This window comes from Monopterus albus, unplaced genomic scaffold (genome assembly GCF_001952655.1).
Source record: "Monopterus albus unplaced genomic scaffold, M_albus_1.0 scaffold12.1, whole genome shotgun sequence".
NCBI classification, from domain to species: domain Eukaryota; kingdom Metazoa; phylum Chordata; class Actinopteri; order Synbranchiformes; family Synbranchidae; genus Monopterus; species Monopterus albus.
The window spans coordinates 4,765,796-4,777,068 of record NW_018127892.1 but is presented as its reverse complement, the minus strand read 5'-3'; the positions used below and the strand labels follow the sequence as shown (position 1 = coordinate 4,777,068).

The 11,273-nt window shown below is 39.5% G+C and overlaps 1 protein-coding gene across 2 annotated transcripts in view; it reads right to left on the bottom strand.

The window, feature by feature from the left end:
* Positions 1 to 146: 146 nt before the first annotated feature.
* dtx1 (deltex 1, E3 ubiquitin ligase) overlaps positions 147 to 11,273 on the bottom strand; it is a 43,998-nt gene continuing 32,871 nt past the window's right edge. The window contains exons 4-10 of one of the 2 annotated variants that reach the window (XM_020590484.1): positions 11,132 to 11,193; positions 10,786 to 10,947; positions 7,928 to 7,989; positions 7,633 to 7,791; positions 6,963 to 7,124; positions 5,514 to 5,603; positions 147 to 5,053 (exon numbers count right to left, since the gene is read on the bottom strand). In XM_020590484.1, the coding sequence (XP_020446140.1) occupies positions 4,829 to 5,053; positions 5,514 to 5,603; positions 6,963 to 7,124; positions 7,633 to 7,791; positions 7,928 to 7,989; positions 10,786 to 10,947; positions 11,132 to 11,193 (922 nt within the window). In that variant the 3' untranslated portion in view covers positions 147 to 4,828. The remainder of the gene's footprint in view (positions 5,054 to 5,513; positions 5,604 to 6,962; positions 7,125 to 7,632; positions 7,792 to 7,927; positions 7,990 to 10,785; positions 10,948 to 11,131; positions 11,194 to 11,273) is intronic. The other variant, XM_020590485.1, reaches the window with a different exon arrangement.

Here is an 11,273-nt window from a genome sequence, read left to right as displayed (position 1 = left end):
ATTGTTACTGTGAACTAAACACAACTGTATTATTCAGTAAATTCTTACTTCAGCTAGTAAGCATAGTGTCAAATTTGTATCCAGAGAAACAAAAATGACACAAAAAATGCATTAAGAGCATTTTCCATTTTAGTTAACTTTGTTTGGATTAAGTGCAGAAATGATTAATGCTGCATTTCCAATTTATGTCTTAGCCTTATGTCCATTCGTCCTCCAGTTAGTTTTAAAGTAGAAAGTCTGACTCAGTGGAAGCACTGCCATTCATTCAATCATGGCATTATAGGAAATGTCATTATGTGTCTGACAGATCTCAGAGGAGCCCTTTGTTTAAATGAATAATTAAACCAAACCACCATAACCACACATTTTAAAACCCACCAGGAGTCAGAATCCAATGTTAAATTCTGCCACAAAAACAATGTTTGCAGCCATTTCTCCCTTCGGCCTTATTAAAATGCTGAGAGCAGACCTACCTGCAGCAGTCTCCCTGTTAGCTCTCTTATTAGATATTAGAGAAGGCAGGGCTGTAGGTGCAGGTGCCAGAGCTCTGAGGAGATTGACCCCTGAGCTGCTGGGCAGGCCACCTGCTTTAGAATGCACCAAGCACAGCTCTTCACCCCAGCACCAACAGCCAATGACACAAGATGAACATAAAGCAAATTTATTGCCAGTGAGAACCGTTTCTGCTGCACTCCACAGCTCCAGAAAAGCTCATTTATATTTATATAACAAGGTGCAGTGCACAGAGCTGCCTGGGAAGGAGACGGTGGAGGTAAATGAAGGAGGGCTTGCCACAGAGTGCAAGAGGGAGAGCTGAGGCGACAAAAGGTCAAACAAACTCCCTCTGTTGAGGGCACATTTATTTTTCAACAGGTAACACAGACATGCAACAGGGTCATCACAATTCAGTAAAGATTGATAGATTCAGAAGCCCTTTATGGTTTAATCAGTGTCTCTATCTTGCTTTTTGAGTTTCTCTTTGTGATCGTTTTAAAATAGCAATAGGTAGACACTGCTTAAGAAAAAAATCAAACCACAAAAATCATGATTTTAAAATGTCAATTAAATGGGCACTTAAAAATGCAAAGCATTCAGAAGTTTTACATGTTGTCAAGAGAGTGAGCAAAGCAGCCAAACGCCCATCCGTGTAAAACAAACCTGGCGGAGGAAAAAGAAATCTCTGTAACTGGAGTAAGATGCAAAACCACAGTGCTAAAATCACCAGAAGACCTGGGTGATATTTCTAAAGAAGCTATCGTGTTTTCATATGCCAAGAGCTATGCATTGTCAATAAACTTGCTCACAGTTTGGTTAACATGCACCTCTAGGAGAACATTACTGTATCTTTAAAGGACATGAACCTAAGCTTCATCTACTTGACAAACACTCTGCACACATTCACACACACACACACACACACACACACACACTCCCATAGACAGACAGATACAAACATATAGTATAACCACACAAAATGTTAAGGTATCATTTAGAAAAAAGTACAGTTTGCAGCGGACACTATGAGAGCACAACTGTAAAAATTTCATATGTTAGGACAAAGTGATTTCATCCGCTATCGCACTTACTTTATAATAACATGGAAAATTATAAGGAATGAATCTTAAAAGAGTAATACAGCAATGTTATGTAATAGTTCTTTTAGAGACAATCATTATTCAAAGAGAGACATTAAAAATGTTTTCCAATACATGTGAATATCCTCAGAACTGCAACCCTTTTGTTCAGAAACATGGAGGTAGGCACCTCATAAAGAAAACATCCATTGTCATTTAAACCAAAAATTTGCCTCCCTGCTATGCATTAATCATAGATCTTAAAAATAGTAAATTGCATGAACACTCTCTCTCTCATCCTTAATCAAATACCAAACTGTGTTTTATTAATCACTCCCATAGAAGTCTGTACACACCTGAAAAGTCTAAAGGGCCTGCATTGTTCATACTACAAGACCGACACATGGAAAGGAGAAGCTGAAAAAGCAAACACGGAGTTCTTTAGATAATGAAACTTTGCTCAACATGGAAAAAATTCCCTGATAGACTGGAAGCATTCTGTCTTGCTGTCCTATTTTATAAAGGGTGCCAAAAAGGAGCAAACTTGAAATGGAACAGGCCAAACAATGACTGTGTTCAACACCTGGGTCAAAAGTCATACTGACAAATACTTTTAGTGGTTTGCTTTAGGAACAAGTTATGAGCACATCATCACCTTTAAGGTTGAAAAATATATAGTTATCAGCAAACAGTTGCTTATTTGCATATGTGTTTCAGCTTTTAGGATACAACATTATTAATTTGAAGTCATGTTTCTGAACAGGTTAAAATTGTAATATTGACTGTTTTAGCTGTGTTATGGTCTCTACCAACTCCTGGGGAAATCTGCTGTGAAATTTGCATGAACAATTTGATTTAACAGACCTTAAAAGCAAGAACATACTGTAAATTTAAAAATTATGTAAAATAGAAAATATCTGTTGATGCAAGACCCAGGAAGCATGTAGTCAAAAAACAGTTCAGGACTTTCGAATACAAAAGAATTTGTGTACTTATCTCTGATTGACAACTGGCTGAGGCAAATACCACCAACTAAGAATATTTGTAGTTGATTTTTAACCCAGTCTCACCTTCAGACTAAACTAAAATGGCCGACTGTCATCACTCCCATGTTCTGGACAATCAGAAAACGAGAATTGGCCCATTTGAGGGGAACAGCCATTGTCATGCTGCTATAGCTCCCCCACTAGTAATCAAGACATTTACTGTATTTACTGGAGTCCCACAGGGGATCAAATACATTAGACAACAAAAACTTATGCTATGACTACTTGTAATATAAGACATCAATAACATGTCATACATATTTAAACAGTCCCTGACATACTGACAAACTTTGCCAGTTTTTAATGTGTTCATGTTAATATGTGCCTGCGTGTAGATATGTGGGCCAGTCTTTGTATTTTCAGTATAGAAGAGTATAGAAAAATAAATTAAACTTACACCACTCACTCAAATTGTGGTTGATTTTAAAGGTATATCACATCTGCAAATGTGTAATATATTTTTTTCAAAGCATTGCAAGCCAGTTTATAAACATCAACTTAAAAAAACAGTTGCAATTTAAGACATTTTTCTAAAAATGAATCAACTAATTAAACAAAACGGTTGCCCGAAAGTGCTATGGAAGACCATGATTCTGTCCAAAAATTAAGTCCACAGCTGGGTGCCCACACAACATACCTTATATCAACATCCCTGCTCATTAAAATTGATCAGATATACTCAGAGAATTATGCAGCACTGGGATATCTTTTATCTCAGAGGAAAGAAACATCACAAGATGCCACCAAAGACCTTCAAAAAGTCTTCAGCTCATGTGCATTAAATCTGAAGGGGAAAGATTGTTCCCAGCCAACTACATACTAGGCCCACATTTGCATTGCTCCTAGAATGAAGTGCTCGGCTGAGGAGGAGGAGGTGGAGAGTGGGGGTGAGGCCACACATCAGGGTTGCCTCTAACAACTCTTGAGTGAGCTCACACTGGGAACAAAGTGTTTCAGTGCTTGCTATACTAAAGCTATAGTAAAGCCCAGTGCACTGCCTAGCTGCAAACAAGGTCACAAGAGACTTGTAGATTGCAGGTGGGTGGGAGCACTGCCCAGATTGGATCTCCAAGGAGAAAACTTGTTTGTGTTTGAAAGAGGAACGTCCATCTGTGAGAAGTGTTTTCAGCATTTCTCCTCAAGGACTTAAAGCTGGTGTATTAATGCCTCAGAGCTCACAGTCACACACTCGCCCCTCATGTACGGTCAGCATTATGGATCGTGCCAATGCCTGGGTTTGCTTCAACAGGGACAATAGTAATGCAGGCTTTATATTTATAGAGGTTAGCATCATCAGTGTGTCGACAAAACAAATGAGTTTAACCTTGAAGTGTAGCAAATCCTGTTCCGCAACCTCAGCCTTTCAAGTTACAACACCTTGTAATAAGCCTCGAATGGACTGGTAAGATGCGCATTTCATCACAGTCCACATGACATTCATTTACATTACACTAATATTCCATAGCTGTTACCTCTCTGGAATCTATTACATATACTTCAGGCTCAATACACTTTCATTTACAGAAGAACTGATCTCTGGTATTAGAAGTGGCCTCAGCAATGCCCTGTGTAACCTTAAATGACATCACCAGAGTCAAGATCCTCTCGTTTACAAAACCAAGTTTCACCACATTACAGACAATAATTATCAGAGTAAATAAGGAAATGGTTGTAAAGTTGAAATTCTCATAAATGTATCTTCTCAATATCAAGCAACAACTGATCTACTGGCACCTCACCCTATTGCAGATATCCACTCAACATTGGTTAATGCAGCGTTAGTCTGGGCCATGCATTCTGGAGTTCCGCATTTACAAACATACCTTCGTATAGTTTGGGCTCCTCATCGTTTTACTCCAAGTGCAGAGGAACAGCTTCAGTTTAAATATGAAAAGTGTGACATACCATTTACCTGTAGTTACCAACATCAAGACAGAAATCCCTCAGAAATTTTGGCATGAACACAGCATGCTCAAGGGACGGATCAAGAGACAGTATGAGGGAAATCTTAGGGTATACAAATCAAAGCATTGGTCATAACCACATAATTTTGCTTCCTCTGCACTCGTGCCACCGCCGCATGATATTTCTGTCTGTGGGGAGTAAAGAGGTGTCTGCTGCATTTCAGTCCATCAAGCAGTGTTCCTGCTTTCTGGCAGATGGTGGGGCATTGTGGCTTGTGTTGCTGTATACCAGCTCAGCTGGCCATCAGTCCTTCAGGTTGTCCTCACCAACCCCCTGGGCCGACAGCTCTGTCAGCACGTTGTCCAGGTAATTGGGGTCGGGGTAGCCGTGACCTGTCAAGTTAGAACCGAATTCTGTCTTGTGGTGAATCTCATTCCACACCACCGTGTCCGACTCGCCTGTGGTGCTGGACGTGCCAATGGTGAAGATGAGGCGTCGATCCCAGGCCATGATCAGCAGCTTCAGGACCTGAAGACACACACAAGAGTGGCAGGGGTGCAATAATATCTCTATGGCAAGTAAGAAGGAACAAACTACATACAAGACCAATGGGTCTAAACAGCTGGGACAGAAGCACAACCTGGTGAGTAGTGTTGGCAGTAATTTACAATGATTAGTTAGTCCTCTTTCTCAGTATTTGTTTTGACGTCTCACTGTGGTCTGGTGAGACATCGAACACAGGCTACTCATGTTGACCCACCAGTTACATAAATATCAGTGAAATGAAAATATATAATAAGGTATGATGTAGTCCCTGTTTTTGAAGGTAAACAAAGCTATGACAACTAGTTTTGCGTAATAAATTTGCACAGTAACAGTAATCATAAATTGTAATGTAGTGACATATTTAACAATTGCTCCCAGAAAGTAATGCATGACTGTATTACTTTAATGCACATAATATTATGATTTCCATGTCGCAGCTTGCCTTCCTGCCTTTCTCATTGTCGGGAAGGTAGCAGTGTCGCGGAAACCCTCTCGCACTGAACTTCTTCCCAGGGTTGGGGTGCTCATTGGTCTGGTGAAAACATCAAGAACAAAAACAAATGTTACAACTCCTTTTGCAATTACAACTTGATTGGAAATGTCAACAGCACCCACAGGATAAGCTTTATTGTTCATGTTGCTTACAATGGCCATTTGAGGGATATATTACTGGACATATCCAATTATCTCTTTAAACATCTTATTTCAGAAAGTTGCTTTCATGGCTCCATTGTGGGCAGAAAATCTCCAGCTTGCTTAAAATCTACAATGTCCACAGGTGGGTCTGAAGGTGGGGGCAGATGTAGCACTGGCCACCACTGAAATCTAGAACCCTTCATGCAGCCCCACAAGATTACTCCTAAACTCATTCATAAAGGAAGTCTATGTAATTTAAGTTTCCATATCATGACAAATTGATCAGGTCATTGCCTTCTTTTCCTTATTACTAGTTAAGGTTAAAACATATTGCAGCAAGTCAGTGCTCTGCCAAAGAGTTATCCGTGTTTTTCTGCCTCTATTAAAGACTCGGTTTGGACAGATGGCGCATGTATGCCAGTGACCTACAACCTTAACTGTAGTGGAAACACCAATGCATCTTCCACCATTACGGGCTGAGCCAGGGGATGGCACAAGCCACCACCGGAATCTGACTGGCCACCCCTGCCAGAGTCAAAATGTGGGTTTTAGAGTTACTGTGCAGCAGCGATGGCCCTGGCCAATAACGAGCACAGCCAAAGTTAGCTATAGAAACCACTGTGTGTCTCATTTTTACACAAAATAAATATTTTGATTCTTAATAATGGTAGGAGACCTTCAGAAATGCTTCCTTGCAAGAGTGTTTGCTGACTTGAGTAGTCACACGGCAACCCCAGTAGTCTCTTTCCCCCAGAGACTAAGCCTGGTCTTCTGGTGGAAGAAAGTCATTTTATTGACTCTATTAATGCTCATCTCAGCAGTGGGAATAAAACACTCAGCCCTCTCTCCACCAACAAAAACCCAGACTGCAAAACATCCTCTCCTCTCCTCTCCACTGCAAAAGTGACAAACGTTAGATGACCTTCAGTGAATTAAGTCCAGGTTCATTCAATTATATCACTGCTAAATAAATAAAAAAAAGCAAATAAACAGAGGATGAAAATGGCCTTACAGTGTCTCACATTTGTTTAGACCCTGGGTTGTCTGCCTTTGTCCACTGAAGCTATGATTCCTAAGAAAACAGTTTCTTCAGTGTCTCACACAGTTCCACACCCCACCTTCCTGTACGAATAACTGTCTCTCAGACTTAAGCGGATAAGCAGATGTAGAAAGGACACCGATTTCACAGAGGAGAGACAGTGGATCAGGGCACAAAAGCAGCATGGTGAATTCAGTAAAGTGATACAGTTCTGACCTGAATCCCAGCTGGAATGTCATAGACAATGCGGATTGTCTTGGAGTCTGGGTAGCCGGGCAGGCAGTGGGGGATGACATGGTACTCCATCTTCCCAGGAGGCTGGGTGCCCGTTTTCTCCCCATAGATGGTTTTGCATGTTGGGCACTGAAGACTGCCATCCTGCTTTGCAGAAAAAATTAGCACAATTGCATGATATTAATTACACAAGATCCAGCCAAGGAGACAGTTTGAGTTTTATTTGAGCTATCATCTTTGAGATGTCGACCTTTATCCCAGTACAATGGACCAGAATGAACAGCAGATACACAGAGTTAATACCTCAAGTCATGTATTACAGCTTTAAAAATTTCACAATATCATTCCAGAAATGATGTTATTTTTGCTACTTGTGTGAATTGGCCTTTAAATGGTAACTGGCAATAGATATATTGATCAGATACAATTAAATAAGCTATTGCTGTTAATATTACACTGATGATTGCTGATTAAACATGCTGGAATTTGTCTTATATTAGATAGAACTATATGAGATACTGTGTGCAACAACATTGAGGGCCGATCCTCTGCCAGAGCCTTGCACCCTAGTCAAGCTGTAAGAAATCGCAAGTTTATAATTTGAGCCTAGAGTGACATCATAACAATGTATGGCTTGCAAGCTTTTATCCACCTTATTGCCATTGTTGTACATAGCCACCAGGCACAGCAGATGGTACATGTGCCCACACTTGCCAAGTTTGCCCACCAGCTCTGGCTTGATGCCTTTGTGCTGCAAGACGCCTTCATAGCCTGATGACATGACCAGCCTCTCCATGCAGATGGTACAGTCCTGGAATAGCCAATCAAAATACTTCAACTACCATTCTACATGACTATGCATTTATGAGACGTCCGACAGTGACAGACTGCATCACTTAGGCAACACAAAACTGTTAAATCATGGGTCCTTTTGGTGTCTTTCTTACCTCGTCTGGCATCACTTTAATCTTCTCTGTGTATCTTCGCACTACATCCTCTGGGTTTTTCCCTTGTTGCAAAATAAAGCAGAGACACGAGATGACCATCAAAGAAAAGACAAACTGGCCACTTACTTAGACCCACATTCAACCAATGAAAAAGACAAGATAGATGAACTAGATGGTGTTTTATTGCCATGTGAACACAAGATAACAGCTAGAGTTTGATGAATCACAACGTTCCTGTGGTCAGTCTGGCCTGAGTGCTATATTCTCCCAGGAAAAACCGTTAGAGTGTGCATGAGAATATAGTATACATGTCTGTGATGTTGAAAAGGAAGTCACCTTCAAACTGCCACATAAGTCATCCCCACACTCTGTGATAATCCATGTGTGCAACCAGGCTAGCATGGCTGAGAGCACACCCACAGCTTACACCCCTAATACGCTTACAGGCAACCTCTTTTTCCCTGGAGCCTAGCGTTTGTTTGCTCATCTGAGAGACAGCCAGCCACAAAGGGAGGGAAAGCAGTGGAGAGAGAGTGTAAGGAAGACAGGGGAAGCAGAAAGTTATGAAGAGAGGGAGGTGAACAAACAGAAAAAGGAGGCAAGAGACTCAGTTACACCTTTTACACTGTTACTACTTGATGGCTTCATTAGTTGGATCAGAAGTCTTTGACTTTTTCTGTAGCAGAAGCAGAGCAGGATAAGCCCAGATCTCACTACATGAGAAAAAAAAACCCACACATTTGCTTCCTACCAGTGGAACAGGAAATCCAACAAAATAAAAGCACATAACAGGTTCACATTTTGGGGGGTTTTAATGAAATGTCTCTAGAACTAAAGACCTTTTTCACAGCAGCCATTTTGATAGTAAATACTAGCTAAACACAGGTGTTACTAATAACATTAATTAAGGTTCTCTACAGAGCCTCATTTAATGTGATTAGTAACACCTGTGATTAGCTGCTCTTTTATGTAAAATTGTCGCTGTGAAAACAGTTTATTGGATGAACTGCCATGAAATGTGCTGTCCTCAGAGGATAACTTCTAATAATTTAAAATTGGCCATCTTTTCATTTAGCGCAATCATTATGTCTAAATTTCAGTTTTTTCAGTATTATTCTTTAGGACAAAAACACCTACAAAATGAATGACCTTTGCATTTAATGCTAAATGGCAAAGGTCAGCATGCTCACATGCTAAACTAAGATGTTAATCATGGTTAACATTATCTGCTAAACATGTTGGCATTGTCATTTTGAAGATGTTAGAATGGCGATGTTAGTGTGTAGCTACAGCCTCACATGACTGTATCCTTTGGTCTTACTTGAGCTTAGATAGTTCTGTTGAGTTTGTCAGTTGGTTAATTGCAGAGGAATTCCCATGAAACAACATATTTCCCATTTAAACCCATCTAAATATTTATTTATGATAAGAAACTTTACTCTTACAGTATGTTGAATTGTAAGTGTGTTTAAAGATTCATGCTATACGTACAACCAAAAAAAGATTCTGTATTTCCATAAGTGGTGTAAAACTATGGAATAATTTAAATGTGGACATAAAAAATAGTAATAGAATTGACGAGTTTAAACATAAATATAAAGGTATGTGTCAATCAAGATATATGCAAGAACAGGCTTAATGATTAACCAGATAGAACATTGTGGGTGTGGTGTATGAATGTTAACACTTTGTAATAATTCTTTAGTATATTACTTGTGTGGCGTAGAAGATAATTATTTAAGAATGTAATTATGTAAGAATGTTAACACTGTAATAATTCTGTAGTATATTGTGTGGTGTAGAAGATAATTATCTATGAATGTAATTATGTAAGAATGTTAACACTCTGTAATAATTCTGTAGTATATTACTTGTGTGGTGTAGAAGATAATTATTTATGTAGAGATACTGCTTAGGACTTAAAAGTTGTAAGATGATGTCATGGGGTAGGACAAGATAAGTCTAACTTCTTCCTACTCCGTTCAAGCATGTACTAGGTATAAGCAAATTGATAATGGATTATTATTGTGGGATATGTGTGAAATTACATGTGTTGACATATCAACTGTTTTACATGCTTGAATGAATAAATCAAATCAAATCAAATCAAATATTGGTTCTAGGTTACCCTATAGTACTATATAACATTTTAATATAATTATAGAAAACTATGGAATCTGTAATATGTTACCACATTATCTCCACACAACTAAATCTGTATATACACAAATGCACTGAGGTGCTGACTGAGAGGGCAAGTACTGTCCATGGATGGAAACCCAATAGCCTCACTAGGACAAAAAAAATGAGAATAAACACTCCCTTGAGAGGCCAGTGGTTTCCATGGCTTCCATCAACCAACACTTATTCAAACCCAGAGTCTTTCTAAAATCAGTTCAGTGCAACAGTTATGCAGCAATTACTCTCCTTATAAATGCCTCTGTCAATCTGTAAAATTCTTAGAGTCATAGTTTCACTGAAATCTGAAACCAGAATTCACCACTTAGAGGTACAGGAATACCTTTTTTGTTAGTGTCCCTGGTTGAGATAATGGTACATTTATTGTAACACCCTTATAGAGATGAAATCATACACACAAACAAAAAAAATCGCAACAACAAAAAACAGCTTTGGTTTTGTTTGCACCCTAAACAACAGACTTACAGACAGCTGATTCAAAAACGTCCTGTAAAGCTTGGCACAAGAGAGTCTGCTGAATGTCAGTGGTTGGTCTATTTCTCTCTGCAGTGCATTTCCTGTTTATTCACTAACACACCATAAAATACAATGCTAGCATTTCCACTGCTTTGTTTTCATGTCTTTTCCTCCCCTCCTCTCCTTGATCTCCACCATCTCACCTCTTCTCAGGTGCTTTTTCTTAGTTTTGCGGCGCATGCCGTTGATCCCTGGCACAGGCTTCATGTCACTTTTGTTGATGGGTGGTGGGTGCAGTATGGGCTTGGGGGCCCTTGTCAGGCAAACTGGCAGACCTGCAGCGCACATCAGGATACCTGTCATACCTGATGCATATGTACAACACATACACACACATGCACACAAACAAGAGTAGAAAAAGCTTTGATTATGAATGTCTTTCAAGATAAACAAGAAAAAACATATAACTTTGAACACAAAAATCACTTAAAGAAAATGATCATTTCTGCAGATTTCCAAATAGGTGCTGTGAAGCAGATGTTGTCTAACCTGCTAGTGCTGGATGCACTGGTCCAGATCCAGTCAGGTTCTTTACTGGGAGGGCAGGAACGCTAAAAGAAAGAGTGAAATAAGGTAGTAATAAAGTAATAAATTACCTAATGGCCACAGAAAGTGAAGTGGTAATATCATA